The 17,825-nt window shown below is 41.2% G+C and overlaps 1 protein-coding gene across 8 annotated transcripts in view; it reads right to left on the bottom strand.

Moving 5' to 3' along the window:
* mical3a (microtubule associated monooxygenase, calponin and LIM domain containing 3a) overlaps positions 1–17,825 on the bottom strand; it is a 179,874-nt gene that overhangs the window by 30,102 nt on the left and 131,947 nt on the right. For 6 of the 8 annotated variants that reach the window (XM_061917871.1, XM_061917872.1, XM_061917873.1 and 3 more), the window contains 3 exons: positions 12,479–12,572; positions 10,245–10,295; positions 5,389–5,439 (listed from right to left, as the gene is read on the bottom strand). In XM_061917871.1, the coding sequence (XP_061773855.1) occupies positions 5,389–5,439; positions 10,245–10,295; positions 12,479–12,572 (196 nt within the window). The remainder of the gene's footprint in view (positions 1–5,388; positions 5,440–10,244; positions 10,296–12,478; positions 12,573–17,825) is intronic. The other 2 variants (XM_061917877.1, XM_061917878.1) reach the window with 2 other exon arrangements.

Below are 17,825 nucleotides of genomic sequence, written 5' to 3'. Positions count from 1 at the left end.
CTGACCAGATGCCCGAACCACCTCATCTGGCTCCTCTCCATGTGGAGGAGCAGCGGCTTTACTTTGAGTTCCTCCCGGATGGCAGAGCTTCTCACCCTATCTCTAAGGGAGAGGAAACTCATTTGGGCCGCTTGTACCCGTGATCTTATCCTTTCGGTCATGACCCAAAGCTCATGACCATAGGTGAGGATGGGAACGTAGATCGACCGGTAAATTGAGAGCTTTGCCTTCCGGCTCAGCTCCTTCTTCACCACAACGGATCGGTACAACGTCCGCATTACTGAAGACGCCGCACCGATCCGCCTGTCGATCTCACCATCCACTCTTCCCCCACTCGTGAACAAGACTCCTAGGTACTTGAACTCCTATCATCTTTGTAAAGGCAAATTTATGCTTTGTTTTCTCTATTAAAATATTTTTATTTTCCACATCTAGTGTGAAGGGTCAGTAGTTTGGAAAAATTACTCCGGTTAAGTGAGTTTATTTATAAGTCCAAACTCCACACAGTCTCCTGTCTGCTGAGCCACAGACAAAAGAGAATCAACAGGGCCTTTCACAAATGTAATACATGCATACACACACAAGCCGGCTTTCAAAATAGAAATGCACTGTTTCACAGTGGACAAAAAAAAAAAAAAATCAAGAGACATGCATTAAGCTTGTATTCAAATACGACAGTGAACGGTGTCTGACATGGTTACTCCAAACCAGTCACACTTGAGTTCAAGGTTACTTTAATGCAGGTTAGCCCACACAACATATAGACGCTGGGGAGCAACAACTGAGCATGTATGAGAGAAAATCAAAGAGGGATGATGGGATAAAGCGAGGCGGTTAAAAAGACAATCTAGGAACAAAGCCGCTAAGAGTTGTGGGGTTATTCAAATATTAACACAGCTGAGCTATTACACACAGGACCACACAGTTAATGGAACATGTAAACTAAACTATGGGAACTAAACTACAAGAACAGGCCAGCTGATGGGTGATATACTCTAAACTCGTGAAAATACCCAAACAAGCAACAGTTTATATGAATGTTTCCCATTTTTGCACACAATAATATTGTTAATGTTCCCCAAAATGTTTGACACTAAAAACACTGGTGCCTCTGTAACCCAGCCTTATTTAGGGTTCATGTACTTAACTTCAAGAGATGATGTATGCAGAATGTACTGTCATTTTGTTGATCATTTTGGTCATTTTAGGGATTAAAAATACAGCAGTCATACAGTCTAAAATAAAAGTACCTATAATACCAGAATTATGTGTGTACAGTTTCTATTCCCTCAGTCATAAGAGTGATCTATTTTGATGTTTTAACTATTGGTGTCCCGACTAGATATTGGATTTTGGTTCAATATAAGCAAAAAAAAAAAAAAACTGCATTGGATTATAGCGTACATCCTAAATCTCCGATATAAACTCATGGGTTACCAACCTTTTTGAAACCAAAAGGTACTTCTTGGGTACTGATTAATGCGAAGGGCAACCAGTTTGATGCATACTTAAATAAATGGCCAAAAATAGCCAATTTGCTTAATTTACCTTTAATAAATAAATCTATATATATAAAAAAAGGGTATTTCTGTCTGTCATTCTGTGGTACATTTTTTTTTCCTTTTAAGGAAGGTTTTTTTGTTGAGAATAAATTATGAAAAAAAAAACACTTAAACTGAACGTTTTAAAAGAGAAGAAAACAGGAAACAAAAATGAAAATTAAATTTTGAAACATAGTTTATCTTCAGTTTCGACTCTTTAAAATTCAAAATTCAACCGAAAAAAAGAAGAGAAAAACTAGCTAATTTGAATTTTTTTTTTGAATAACTTTAAAAAATAATTTATGGAACATCATTAATAATCTTTCCTGAATAAGATTAATTTTAGAATTTTGATATGTTTTAAATAGGTTAAAATCCAATCTGCACTTTGTTAGAATATATAACAAATTGGACCAAGTTATATTTCTAACAAAGACAAATCATTATTTCTTCGAGATTTTCCAGAACAAAAATTTTAAAAGAAATTCAAAAGACTTTGAAAGAAGATTTAAATTTGATTGTAAAGATTTTCTAGATTTGCCAAAATAATTTGGGGGAATTTTAATCATAATAAGTTTGAAGAAATATTTCACAAATATTCTTCGTCGAAAAAACAGAAGCTAAAATGAAGAATTAAATTTAAATGTATTTATTATACTTTACAATAAAAAAATAAAAAATACTTGAACATTGATTCAAAATGTCAGGAAAGAAGAGGAAGGAATTTAAAAAGTAAAAAGGTATACGAGTTTAAAAATCCTAAAATTGTTTTTAAAGTTGTATTTTTTCTCTAAAATTGTCTTTCTGAAAGTTATGAGAAGCAAAGTAAAAAAAATAAATGAATTTATTTAAACAAGTGAAGACCAAGTCTTTAAAATATTTTCTTGGATTTTCAAATTCTATTTGAGTTTTGTCTCTCTTAGAATTAAAAATGTCGAGCAAAGCTAGACCAGCTTGCTAGTAAATAAATAAGATTTAAAAATAGAGGCAGCTCACTGGTAAGTGCTGCTATTTGAGCTATTTTTTAGAACAGCCCAGCGGGCGACTCATCTGGTCCTTACGGGCGACCTGGTGCCACCGCGTTGGTGACCCCTGATCTAAATGTTCCCAAGGTTGGTCTAAAATAAATATGATGGACAGTAGGCTACAAAGAGCTAGCAGCTACAAAACAGTTAAACACAAGCTAGACATGCACTATATTGCCAAAAGTATTTGGCCACCTGCCTTGACTCACATATGAACTTCCATATCAATCCATTCCTGACTCAAGTTGGTCCACCTTCTGCAGCTATTAGAGCTTCAACTGTCCACATGGTTGCGGAGTGTGTTTATAGGAATGTTTGACCATTCTCCCAAATGCGCATTGGTGAGGTCACACACTGATGTTGATCGAGAAGAACTGGCTCTCAGTCTCCATTCTAATTCATCCAAAAGGTGATCTATTGGATTCAGGTCAGGACTCTGTGCAGGCCAGTCAAGTTCATCCACACCAGAATCTGTCATCCATGTCTTTATGGATCTTGCTTTGTGCACTGGTGCACAGTCATGTTGGAAGAGAAAAGGGCCCGCTCCAAACGGCTACAACAAGGTTGGGGGAATTGAATTGTCCAATATGTTTTGGTGTCCTGGAGCATTCAAAGTTCATTTCACTGGAACTAAGGTGCCAAGCCCAATTCCTAAAAAACAACCCCACACCATAATTCCTCCTCCAACAAATTTCACAATGCAGTCCGGAGTGTTCTCTTGGCAACCTCCAAACCCACACAAATGGAAAAGCGTGATTCATCAATCATTCATCTAAAGAACGCGGCTCCACTGCTCTAGAGTCCAGTGGCGACCTGCTTTATACCACTGCATCCGACGCTTTGCAATGGACTTGGTGATGTATTACTTAGATGCAGCTGCTCGGCCATGGAAACCCATTCCATGAAGCTCTCTGTGTACTGCACGTGGGCTAATTGGTTACATGAAGTTTGGAGCTCTGTAGCAACTGACTGTGCTGAAAGTCTTTGTAGTATGCGCTTCAGCATCCGCTGACCCCTCTCTGTCCGCTTACATGGCCTAAGACTTGGTGGCTGAGTTGCTGTTGTTCCCAAACTCTTCCATTTTCTTGTAATAATGCCGACAGTTGACTTTGGAATATTTAGGTGCGAGGAAATTTCACGACTGGATTTGTTGCACAGATGGCATCCTGTGACAGTTCCACACTGGAAATCACTGAGCTCCTGAGGGCGGCCTATTCTTTCACAAATGTTTGTAAAAACAGTCTCCATGCCTAAGTTCTTGATTTTATACATTTTATACACCTGTGGGACACCTGATTCTGATCCATTTGGATGGGTGGCCAACTACTATTGGCAATATAGTGCAGGTAACAAGAATCCCTAATTGAACAATATTGTAGTGTAAAACACATTTGTCAATATAAACAAGCATCAAATACTTATAGTTGTATACTATTTAATCTGCGTTCAAAGGACTCCGGCTTATTAGTGATTCCCAAAGCCCAAAAAAAGTCTGCGGGCTATAGAGCGTTTTCCGTTCGGGCTCCAGTACTCTGGAATGCCCTCCCGGTAACAGTTCGAGATGCTACCTCAGTAGAAGCATTTAAGTCTCACCTTAAAACTCATTTGTATACTCTAGCCTTTAAATAGACTCCCTTTTTAGACCAGTTGATCTGCCGTTTCTTTTCTTTTTCTCCTACGTCCCACTCTCCCTTGTGGAGGGGGTCCGGTCCGATCCGGTGGCCATGTACCGGTCGCCTGTGTATCGGCTGGGGACATCTCTGTGCTGCTGATCCGCCTCCGCTTGGGATGGTTTCCTGCTGGCTCCGCTGTGAACGGGACTCTCGCTGCTGTGTTGGATCCGCTTTGGACTGGATTCTCGCGACTGTGTTGGATCCATTATGGATTGAACTTTCACAGTATCATGTTAGACCCGCTCGACATCCATTGCTTTCCTCCTCTCCAAGGTTCTCATAGTCATCATTGTCACCGACGTCCCACTGGGTGTGAGTTTTCCCTTGCCCTTATGTGGGCCTACCGAGGATGTGGTAGTGGTTTGTGCAGCCCTTTGAGACACTAGTGATTTAGGGCTATATAAGTAAACATTGATTGATTGATTGATAGTCAAGGCAGAATCAATAGAAATCCTCCAGTAACAAACATGTCTGCATCATTCAATTATTGGCATAATGAGCTTAATTTAATGAATTATTGTGACCAGTAGACATCGGCAAACTGAAAGACAGCATAAGTCCATCCCAAACAGGTAACAATAAATAGATTAGTGTTTACCATACCTATCATTGACCATTCTTTGAGAGATTGCCCTTGACCACGCCTTTTCTAAAACGCCATACTACAAAATGAAAAAAAGTAGATATCATTCGTGCTGATATTGTATCGGATTAATATCAGCATCGGCCATTAGCCCAAAACTCAAATAAGGGTATTGTATGGGAATTAAAAATGTTGTATCGGGACACCCTTCCATTTTTCCTCAATACTACTGCAAATACAAATGTCATATTATTAGAGTCATTTTCCAGCTAATGTTTCTACCCTAAAATGATGGCATTCCAAATCTAGTCTGTGCATGCAATCATCCATCATTTCTAGGCTTATAGAAATCAGAGCCAACGTTATTGTGTCCAATCTACTTTTGATGTGGGTCGGGTTAGAAGATAGCGGATGGAGGTTTTATAATAATGCAAAAACCAGCCAGCCAGTCGAAGTAGATATGATGGGTACAAAAGCTCCAAACAAAAACAAACAGGTAGGGTGTGATGGGGAGTGACTCAGTTAGCCATTAGGTTAGTTAAAAGCGACAGATTGTCAATACATACCGCCCAGATGCAAGTCCAGGATTTCACTGTAATTAGAATCTCCCCAATAGTCTACAACGACAGGGATACATTAGACATATGAGTTATTATCACACTGCCTCGCTCTGGGCACACAAACAATCCTCCTAAAACGAGCCATGCATACACACTTACACACGCATTAAGTACACACTGCAAGAACAAACAGAGTCCTTCTGTACTCACCACGCTGCCTGATGCACAGGCTTGTGTGCATGAGCACATGACCATTCTCCAAAATAGTCAAACTGCCTCATAGATTTGCTGCATTGCTGCAAACTGGCTCAGTCTGCTTCATTTGGACTTTTATATTTTGTCTTTTAAATGTGATTGAACTCAGGGCGGGTATATATATTTTTTATATATATTTCATGAGTGAATTCTTGATTATGTATAACCGAAAGAGCATCAGGGTGTTAAATATTTGAATACAACCCGATAGATACAAAGTACAGAAGTATTGGGACACATTACCCAATTACCCACATTATTTTGGAATTTGGCCCATTATTCACAATCCATAAATGAGACAGGAATAAATGTATTTTCCTTTTTTGTGCAAAAACTGCTAGCAAGAGGTGGCGAACAGTGCAAGTAATGAGGAATCATCTATTCTGCCTAAAACCCTTCAAAAAAAATAACACTTAATTTACTGTACATGCTGTGACCTGCTTATTTACCAAGCAATAGCAACATTGTTATTTTGAGAGCCAACAACAATGACTACGTTTAGTTCAATAAAAACACTCATACTTAGGGGTGTAACGGTACACAAAAATTTCGGTTCAGTACGTACCTCGGTTCAGAGGTCACGGTTCGGTTAATTTTCGGTACAGTTAGAAAAAAACTAAATATACATTTTTTGATTACTTACAAAATCTTCCACCAAAAATCATTTTCTTAGTGGAATATTTGATGTGAAGTAATCGGAAACTTGGATAGGTCAATAATTCATAACAACATTGATTTTGATTCAATATTATGTTTTAAACAATGACAGATTGAAAAAAAAAAAACAGCTTTGTTTTATTAGTAAACGTTGCAAGTTTTTCTAAATTAACATTTAGCCTTTAAGATTTTTTAGTTCACTTTTGTTTATGTTTTTGTTTATTTTCATAGTTTTTTTAGAATGTGCCGTGGACCTTTAAAACATTAGCTGGCCTTTGGGGCACACTTTTGAAACCCCTGCTATATCCATCCATCCATCCATCCATCTTCTTCCGCTTATCCGAGGTCGGGTCGCGGGGGCAGCAGCCTAAGCAGGGAAACCCAGACTTCCCTCTCCCCAGCCACTTCGTCTAGCTCTTCCCGGGGGATCCCGAGGCGTTCCCAGGCCAGCCGGGAGACATAGTCTTCCCAACGTGTCCTGGGTCTTCCCCGTGGCCTCCTACCGGTTGGACGTGCCCTAAACACCTCCCTAGGGAGGCGTTCGGGTGGCATCCTGACCAGATGCCCGAACCACCTCATCTGGCTCCTCTCCATGTGGAGGAGCAGCGGCTTTACTTTGAGTTCCTCCCGGATGGCAGAGCTTCTCACCCTATCTCTAAGGGAGAGACCCAAACTCATTTGGGCCGCTTGTACCCGTGATCTTATCCTTTCGGTCATGACCCAAAGCTCATGACCATAGGTGAGGATGGGAACGTAGATCGACCGGTAAATTGAGAGCTTTGCCTTCCGGCTCAGCTCCTTCTTCACCACAACGGATCGGTACAACGTCCGCATTACTGAAGACGCCGCACCGATCCGCCTGTCGATCTCACGATCCACTCTTCCCTCACTCGTGAACAAGACTCCTAGGTACTTGAACTCCTCCACTTGGGGCAGGGTCTCCTCCCCAACCCGGAGATGGCACTCCACCCTTTTCCGGGCGAGAACCATGGACTCGGACTTGGAGGTGCTGATTCTCATTCCGGTCGCTTCACACTCGGCTGCGAACCGATCCAGTGAGAGCTGAAGATCCCGGTCAGATGAAGCCATCAGGACCACATCATCTGCAAAAAGCAGAGACCTAATCCTGCGGTCACCAAACCGGAACAACCCCTGCTAGGGGGCACTTGGCGGTCCGATCCTCGGCTACAGAAGCTAGCTCTTGGGAACCCCTGCTATAGATAATGAAAAATTAAATCTGATTAATCAAAGGATAAAAAGCAGAGCCTGACGACGCATGCGCGTTTATCATAACTCTCTCGCTCTCTCTGTCTCTTCCCCGCCCTCACAAATGTTAACGCTGTGTGCACCACTTTTTCTTTTTTAACCCCTTCTTAACCCTGAACGTACATTGAAAATACATACAACCATAACTTAACATTTGAGGTATTTAAGAAACTCCACCTGGACAGCTGCGCAAAGAGGACATATCCCGTGAAAAGAGGAGGTGTGGTCCAGTCGTTGCTAGCATGCCATGTGTTGTGGTTTTTTTGATTGATTGAAACTTTTATTAGTAGATTGCACAGTACAGTACATATTCCGTACAATTGACCACTAAATGGTAACACCCCGATAATTATTTCAACTTGTTTAAGTTGTTGTCCACGTAAATTAATTCATGCGGTGCTCTACTTATATGTCCGTGTCGTTCGGTTCACTTGCGAACCAAACCGAAACGGTCCAATACAAATACACGTACCGTTACACCCCTACTCATACTGCATTCCAGCCACTAGCGAAATCGCGTTTAGAATTCCAAAAAGTGAATGCCTGATTTGAAATCATGCTTCACACCTGTGTAGTAGAAGATTGTGGCCATAATTCGAGAAGTTAGTCTACTTTGAGATTCAACTTAAACCCGAAGGCATTGATAGGAAGATGCGGCAAATGCTTGTTTCATCCAAACATTTTTGAGCTGAGGAGTGAGGATTATGCTGAAATCATCATCTGAAACAGGGGTGGGCATTACGTCGATCTCGGAGGGTGTGTCAGTCGATCTCAAGCCAGGCATTAAAAAATGTACATAAAAATGAGCAATCATCAATCATACCAAGACTTCACTTTCGTCAGTTGTTTGACATTCTCGGCACCCGAGGATCTTGTGAGATGACGCTGGCTGCTGCGAGCTCATATTTAAGAAAAAAATCACTAACAGGGCGGACGCAGAGAAACACATTTTATTTCTAGAGACTCCGTACCTACTGTCAAAACTCTAAAGAGCGACTGCACACTTCCTGTCTTCACCATAAAAGACCTGTTTCATCCTGCCTGTGCTAACAAAATAAGAGTCTCAGAAAGCTAGCAAGCTACGGAGTTTGATGCCAATGTATTTCTCCCCCGCCCTCAGCGACCGCTCCCTCTCCTCGCTCGCCCACACACTCACCTGCTGCCAGACATTAAAGGGCCACACACATATGCTACTCTCATAACAAAGTGTTTAAAAAGGAGTATGCAAGTTGGACAAATGAGATGCCAAATCCAACCACTTTCATGTGGTATTGGACAGAAAGGAGGACTTTTTTTTCCTTTTTGAAAATGCGGACGTTATCAGCACCACTGTCTGATTCCAATCAATGCAAGTCATCAGAATCAGGTAATACACCAACTTATATTCTTGTCTTCATGAAAGAAAGGAATCTATGTGTGTTAAACATGCTTGTATTATCATTAAACACCATTAACTTGTTAACAAAAATGTCTCTTTCATAAATAAATACATATAAATTATAAATAGGAATGAGGTAGATCTCCTCGACTTGGTCAATTGAAAAGTAGCTCACCTGCAGAAAAAGTGTGAGCGCCCCTGATCTAAAACAAGAAGCAATAGTCTGGTGCTGAAAGATACAACCGTCACATCTGTCGGAACTCCGGTGAGAGCGGACATTGTAAGTGGGTTTTATTACGCTTTTTATTTTGTACTACTTGTTTAACACTTATCATTGTAGTGCTACATGTGGCCGAGTGTTGAATTTGCTTAACGCTGAGCTTTGTTAGAGGTTTTTGCTTTCTCAACAAAATAGTTGAGTTCTCCTTACCTACATTGCTAACCACCTCTTTCTAGCAGGATTTTTTTTTATGATTCAGAACGGCTATTATAGAGAAAGACCTGAGTTATTGTCTCACAGAAGGATTGTGGATGATATCAAAATCCTCCTACAAAAAGTGCATCTTCCCTTTAATAAATACATTTTGGACAATTGCGTGCTTCCCAATTGTGGGAAGGTCCTTTCTTCTTTCAGCATGACTATTCCCCGTATGTACAAACAATGTCCAAATAGGCATGTTTGTATCATTTCAGTGTGGAAAAACTTGGCCAGAAAATATAACAGCGATTATGATACAGGCCCTCTGACCTCACAAACGGACAAAAATGACTACATTTGCAAATGTCATCGCAAATGTCTTTCCAGGAGAGTGTACGCTTTTACATCTTCAAGAAAGTGAAGAGGAGCTTCTTGTTTTATTTTAAAGTTCAAAGGTGTCCCAACACTTTGATCCGTACAGTGTAAATATTTAACAACAATTCTGGATTGCTGATGTTTTTGTTGCAGACGCTATACTAAAGCAAATATGTGCTGTGAATATGTTACAAGTGGTAGGTTGCCAATCTCCAAAGCAATGTCAATTTAATTTCCAACATTCAGACTGTTTGGAAACCTGAGCACAGAAACGCTTGGAGACAGTGAAGGAGACGACATGCAACCAGAACGAGCAAACACACAAATCTATGTCGGGACACACATTCTCCTGAGTGCATGCAACTCTGACTGACGATGGCTGACATGTTACTGACGAAAATACGATATTCAGAGATGGAGAACTTTTGCAGTGTGTCACCACAGATGGAGCCTACTGTACGTTAAAGTGTCACATGTCATTCAAAGGAGGAGAAACATCAGTGGATCTAATACCTGATCTTCTTTTGTGCTGTTTGGGTAATGTATAAGTACCTTTGTACAATCCTTCAAGAAAGTAGAGTAGTAAACATGTTAAAGCAGACGAACAACTGATGGCCAGGAAGGAAATAAACAGTCACTTCTTAGTTACTTGAAGACAAACACACCCTCTGTTCAGTGGATACAAATGTATAAATATTTGCTTATTAAAAACTTTTAAAGCAGTGGTTATTCATTGTGTTTAATTAAGATGACACAAACATCCCATCCCTATAATAGAAGACCATCGTACCACTGTCATAACATATAATCCTGTCCTTAAAGGCCTACTGAAATGAGATTTTTTTTATTTAAACGGGGATAGCAGGTCCATTCTATGTGTCATACTTCATCATTTCGCGATATTGCCATATTTTTGCTGAAAGGATTTAGTAGAGAACATCCACGATAAAGTTCGCAACTGGAGAAAAGCCAGAAGATGGCGTCACACGTGTGGGGGCTCCTCATATATTCACAGTGATTTTAATGGGAGCCTCCAGCAAAAAGTGCTATTCGGACCGAGAAAACGACAATTTCCCCATTAATTTGAGCGAGGATGAAAGATTCGTCTCCATCCATCCATTTTCTACCGCTTATTCCCTTTTGGGGTCGCGGGGGGCGCTGGCGCCTATCTCAGCTACAATTGGGCAGAAGGCGGGGTACACCCTGGACAAGTCGCCACCTCATCGCAGGGCCAACACAGATAGACAGACAACATTCACACACTAGGGACCATTTAGTGTTGCCAATCAACCTATCCCCAGGTGCATGTCTTTGGAAGTGGGAGGAAGCCGGAGTACCCGGAGGGAACCCACGCATTCACGGGGAGAACATGCAAACTCCACACAGAAAGATCCCGAGCCTGGATTTGAACCCAGGACTGCAGGACCTTCATATTGTGAGGCAGACGCACTAACCCCTCTGCCACCGTGAAGCCTGAAAGATTCGTGTTTGAGGATATTGATAGCGACGGACTAGAAAAAAAAAAAAATGAATAAATAAAAAAACGCGATTACAATCGCGTTGCATTGAGATGGATTCATATGTTTTAAGCGACAATTACTAGGATAATTCTGGGAAATCCCTTATCTTTCTATTGTGTTGCTAGTGTTTTAGTGAGTTTAACAGTACCTGATAGTCGGAAGTGTACGCCCACGGCCGGGTGTTGACGCACAGTGTCTCGACGGCAGCTGTACGGGAGGCACAAGCTCAGCTGATATCCGGTAAGAGGCGACTTTTTAACCACAATTTTCTCACTGAAACCTGCTGGTTGACAAGTGGTCGGGATCCATGTCCGCTGTGATCCATAGTAAAGTTTCAACTCCGTGAATTTTAAACAAGGAATCACCGTGTGTTTGTGTGGCTAAAGGCTAAAGCTTCCCAACTCCATTGTTCTACTTTGACTTCTCCAATATTAATTGAACAAATTGCAAAAGATTCAGCAACACAGATCTCCGAAATACTGTGTAATTATGCCGTTAAAGCAGACGACTTTTAGCTGTGTGTGTGTACACGTCATCGTTACGCAACGTTTTCAACAAAAAAAGTCCCGGGAAATTTAAAACTGCAATTTAGTAAACTAAAAAGGCCGTATTGGCATGTGTTGCAATGTTAATATTTCATCATTGATATATAAACTATCAGACTGCGTGGTGGGTAGTAGTGGCTTTCAGTAGGCCTTTAAAGTAAAAGTATTACATTTTATTGTTTAATAAAATGCACCGCATAATGAACAGTTGTGTTGACACGCATATCATGTTTTCCATACTATATATTTTAATGGCCCCTGATGAAGAATAAGGAATGTTTATTTCTTAAGAAAAAAAAAATACAATTACTGTGCTGCACAGAATGTAATGAATGCTGGTTTTCAAACGATGCCGTGGAAATTATTGCACAGGAGCAGCTTGTCATTTGTGTTTTAGTTGTAGCTCACATCGCAGTATTCATCATTACTAATGTAGAACAGGCTTAATGCAAATAGGGGTCCAATTATGACGAGACATGTTCTCACAAAGAGGAGCGCCCGCACAGCTGCAATACAAATAAGCAGGAACTAATGTGTTTGAATCTACAAACAACATTCTTTCAGTTTGAACATACACCTGAATACTTAAAAAGTACATTTAATGAGGAATTATGCCGCGTGTGGTTTAAAGCTCAAATGTTTAAGAAAACTACTCATTTTGGAAAAGATTTGGAGTGTTTACCTGCTTCCCCTCGCAATGCCTTCTCCACAGCAACACCTTTCTCCTCCAGCTGCCTCTGTTTCTCCTCCACCTGCTCCAACTGCCTCTGGATAATCTAAATGTGAAAAAATTACAGAAATGTGTGGACAGAAATAGATAGATAGATAGATAGTACTTTATTGATTCCTTCAGGAAAATTAAAATTCCAGCAGCAGTGTACAGAGTTGAGATCAATTTAAAGAAAAAAGTAAAAAGTAAATAATGGGGGTTTGAAAGGAAACAAAATAGAGAACAAAATACATCTCCATCATAGCTGTAAAGGACTTTGCTTAAATACCACTGATGCAATGTAGCCACAATTAGAAATGCATTATGATATCTGGCCACAACGTATACCAGCAGGGAACTTAATAATAGGCTTGTGATACATTGTTATGTATCATAAAAACAAGTTGTGGAACTGCTCAACATCAACACAATGAATGAACACGTGGAGTTATGTACTTAACACAAAAAGGTGAAATAACAAAACATGTTTTATATTCCAATTTCTTTAAAATAGCCACCCTTTGCTCTGACTACTGCTTTGCACACTGTTGGCATTCTCTCCATGAGCTTCAAGCACACCTGTGAAGTGAAAACCATTTCAGGTGACTACCTCTTGAAGCTCATCGAGAGAATGCCCGCACACACACTCACTTTTTTGTTTTTGCCCCAGAGCAGATTGTTGATTGTGATGTAACATTTTGTACAAAAACAACACTTCAGTTTTTGTTGAATAAAACAAGCTATAACAGACTGAACAACAATACAACCTTAACTAGGTTGTATTGTTAAACTGGGTGTGAGTTTTTCCTTGGTCTTATGTGGGCTCTGTACGGAGGATGTTTGTGGTTTGTGCAGCCCTTTGAGACACTTGTGATTTAGGGCTATATAAATAAAGATTGATTGATTGATTGATTGAACTACTTCCACTTTAACAGCCCACGCCAGACCGTGACAATTCATAAAGAAGTGTAAACGATAAAACATTGACTATTTACAGCAGGGGTCAGGAACCTTTTTGTCTGAGAGAGCCATAAACGTATAAAATACTACACGGTCTAGCTCCATCCTATCTTGCCGATTGTATTGTACCATATGTCCCGGCAAGAAATCTGCGTTCAAAGGACTCTGGCTTATTAGTGATTCCTAGAGCCCAAAAAAAGTCTGCGGGCTTTAGAGCGTTTTCCGTTCGGGCTCCAGTACTCTGGAATGCCCTCCTGGTAACAGTTCGAGATGCTACCTCAGTAGAAGCATTTAAGTCTCACCTTAAAACTCATCTGTATACTCTAGCCTTTAAATAGACCTCCCTTTTAGACCAGTTGATCTGCCGCTTCTTTTCTTTTTTCTCCTATGTCCCCCACTCCCTTGTGGAGAGGGTCCGGTCCGATGACCATGGATGAAGTACTGGCTGTCCAGAGTCGAGACCCAGGATGGACCGCTCGCCTGTATCGGTTGGGGACATCTCTACGCTGCTGATCCGCCTCCGCTTGGGATGGTTTCCTGTGGACGGGACTCTCGCTGCTGTCTTGGATCCGCTTTGAACTGAACTCTCGTGGCTGTGTTGGAGCCACTATGGGTTGAACTTTCACAGTATCATGTTAGACCCGCTCGACATCCATTGCTTTCGGTCCCCTAGAGGGGGGTTGCCCACATCTGAGGTCCTCTCCAAGGTTTCTCATAGTCAGCATTGTCACTGGCGTCCCACTGGATGTGAATTCTCCCTACCCACTGGGTGTGAGTTTTCCTTGCCCTTTTGTGGGTTCTTCCGAGGATGTCGTAGTCATAATGGTTTGTACAGTCCTTTGAGACATTTGTGATTTAAGGCTATATAAATAAACATTGATTGATTGATAAAAGCCAAATATTTAAAAAAATGTACTTCCGTGAGACCCATATAATATTTTTTAACACTGAATACAACTAAATGCGTGCATCTTTAAGTAAGACCAACATTTTTAGAGTATAATAAGTCTCTTATTCTTTTTAATGACATTGTTATTCTGAAGCTAACCAATAATATATAAAATACTTCTTACCATTAATGCGACTTCTTGAACAGGTGTGGTAGGAAACAGATGGATTGATTGAAATGCATGAGAATGTTTTATATTTTGAACGTTATTTTTAACACTGTGATTACCAGCGGATTTATTCATTACTTATCGTGTTATGAAATGTCAGCTAAGATTTATCAGAGAGCCAAATAAAGTCAATAAAAGAGCCACAGGTTCCCTACCCCTGATTTTCAGTATGTGAAAGTTCGACTGCTACCATGTTTACTTCGGACCACTTCCTGAAAGTTTTTTTAATCAATCAGAAATATCAAGCAGCTAAAATGCACGAAACATGGGGAACTGTGATGAGATTGTTATGCATATAGTACCCAAAATGCACTATCCCTAAAGTAGTATTAAAACCGTTAAAGCCGTTTCTTTTCTTTTTCTCCTATGTCCCACTCTCACTTGTGGAGGGGGTCCGGTCCGATCCGGTGGCCATGTACTGCTCGCCTGTGTATCGGCTGGGGACATCTCTGCGCTGCTGATCCGCCTCCGCTTGGGATGGTTTCCTGCTGGCTCCGCTGTGAACGGGACTCTCGCTGCTGTGTTGGATCCGCTTTGGACTGGACTCTCGCGACTGTGTTGGATCCATTATGGATTGAACTTTCACAGTATCATGTTAGACCCGCTCGACATCCATTGCTTTCCTCCTCTCCAAGGTTCTCATAGTCATCATTGTCACCGACGTCCCACTGGGTGTGAGTTTTCCTTACCCTTATGTGGGCCTACCGAGGATGTCGTGGTGGTTTGTGCAGCCCTTTGAGACACTAGTGATTTAGGGCTATATAAGTAAACATTGATTGATTGATTGATTGTGCATGTACTCCTGGGGGCCCCCTAGTGGCTGCGCGGCCCTAAGGAAGCGCTTAGTTCACTTATGCCCTCTGCATGCTTGGCAGAAAATCTACAAGGGTGAAGTGTCTTGCTCAGGACATAACGGACGTGACGAGGTTGATACTAGGTGGGGATTGAACCAGGGACCCTCTGGTTGCGCACGGCCACTCTTCCACTGCGCCACGCCGTATTAAACAAGGACTATTTTTTTAAGCATTACAAGATGACATTTGCTAATCTCCCTTGCTTTTCCACACCCCACAGGGAGCGTAAACAGAAAACAGACAACCTTTAGAGCTTTTAATGTCAGTTGCTGTATAAACTTCGAGAAAAGATTAGGCATGAGAAGCTAACCTGGAATTTTGGAATAAATAATACAAATAAAATAAGAAAAATTATGTGTTTTTTTTTTTTTTATAGTTTTACTGCTGTGAATACACTACTACCAAAGATAAATTAGTGTGTGCTTACTGTATGTAATAATGGTATGATTTCACAAGTAAACATCTCATTTTCTTTTGGCAATTGGCAACAGTTTACGAGGTGCGGGGGGTGGGTTGTGAAAGTGTTTGTGGTATTTCAACATCTTTTGGCACGGACTTATCCCAGATTTTTGACTTTTGCAATATCATTCAGTTCACTTTCACCGCAACGTTTACAAATGATCCTCAATATCTCCACATCCATGTCCTTAACACTTGATGCGTTTCAATCCACCTGCTTCAAGGATGCATTAAATAAATCGCTCTGGAGCCACAAATCGTTAAACTTCCACTTACCCAGCTTGTATGCAAATAATTTGGCATTGCTGTCTGCTTTCGTTTTTTAATTTTTGTGCGCACAACACACTACTCTTAATTATGACCGGACAGCACGGGTAGCTTACTTTAAATCCATTTAGTAGTTAGGTCCTTAAAAATCTAAATATTTAAAATATTTAGATTAGACCTCGGACTATGTTAAGGTAACGTGTGGAGTTCCCCAGGGTTCGGTCCTTGGCCCTGTACTCTTCAGCATCTACATGCTGCCGCTAGGTGACGTCATGCGCAAATACGGTGTTAGCTTTCACTGCTATGCTGATGACACCCAACTCTACATGCCCCTAAAGCTGACCAACACGCCGGATTGTAGTCAGTTGGAAGCGTGTCTTAATGAAATTAAACAATGGATGTCCGCTAACTTTCTGCAACTTAACGCCAAAAAAAAACGGAAATGCTGATTATCGGTCCTGCTAGACACCGACCTCTATTTAATAATACAACTTTAACATTTGACAACCAAATAATAAAACAAGGTGACTCGGTAAAAAATCTGGGTATTATCTTCGATCCAACTCTCTCCTTTGAGTCACACATTAAAAGCGTTACTAAAACGGCCTTCTTTCATCTCCGTAATATCGCTAAAATTCGCTCCATTTTGTCCACTAAAGACGCTGAGATCAATATCCATGCGTTTGTTACGTCTCGTCTCGATTACTGTAACGTATTATTTTCGGGTCTCCCCATGTCTAGCATTAAAAGATTACAGTTGGTACAAAATGCGGCTGCTAGACTTTTGACAAGAACAAAAAAGTTTGATCACATTACGCCTGTACTGTATATACCTTTATATACATATATACATACATATATACCTGTACTGGCTCACCTGCACTGGCTTCCTGTGCACTTAAGATGTGACTTTAAGGTTTTACTACTTACGTATAAAATACTACACGGTCTAGCTCCATCCTATCTTGCCGATTGTATTGTACCATATGTCCCGGCAAGAAATCTGCGTTCAAAAGACTCCGGCTTGTTAGTGATTCCTAGAGCCCAAAAAAAGTCTGCGGGCTATAGAGTGTTTTCCGTTCGGGCTCCAGTACTCTGGAATGCCCTCCCGGTAACAGTTCGAGATGCTACCTCAGTAGAAGCATTTAAGTCTCATCTTAAAACTCATCTGTATACTCTAGCCTTTAAATAGACCTCCTTTTTAGACCAGTTGATCTGCCGCTTCTTTTCTTTCTCCTATGTCTCCCCCTCCCTTGTGGAGGGGGTCCGGTCCGATGACCATGGATGAAGTACTGGCTGTCCAGAGTCGAGACCCAGGATGGACCGCTTGCCTGTATCGGTTGGGGACATCCCTACGCTGCTGATCCGCCTCCGCTTGAGATGGTTTCCTGTGGACGGGACTCTCGCTGCTGTCTTGGATCCGCTATGAACTGAACTCTCGCGGCTGTGTTGGAGCCACTATGGATTGAACTTCCACAGTATCATGTTAGACCCGCTCGACATCCATTGCTTTAGGTCCCCTAGAGGGGGGGGGGGGGGGGGGGGATGCCCACATCTGAGGTCCTCTCCAAGGTTTCTCATAGTCAGCATTGTCACTGGCGTCCCACTGGATGTGAATTCTCCCTGCCCACTGGGTGTGAGTTTTCCTTGCCCTTTTGTGGG

This window comes from Nerophis ophidion, linkage group LG12 (assembly GCF_033978795.1).
Source record: "Nerophis ophidion isolate RoL-2023_Sa linkage group LG12, RoL_Noph_v1.0, whole genome shotgun sequence".
In the NCBI taxonomy this organism is placed as follows: Eukaryota; Metazoa; Chordata; class Actinopteri; order Syngnathiformes; family Syngnathidae; genus Nerophis; species Nerophis ophidion.
Note: the sequence above shows the minus strand (reverse complement) of the source record. Positions and strands in the feature narration are given on the sequence as shown.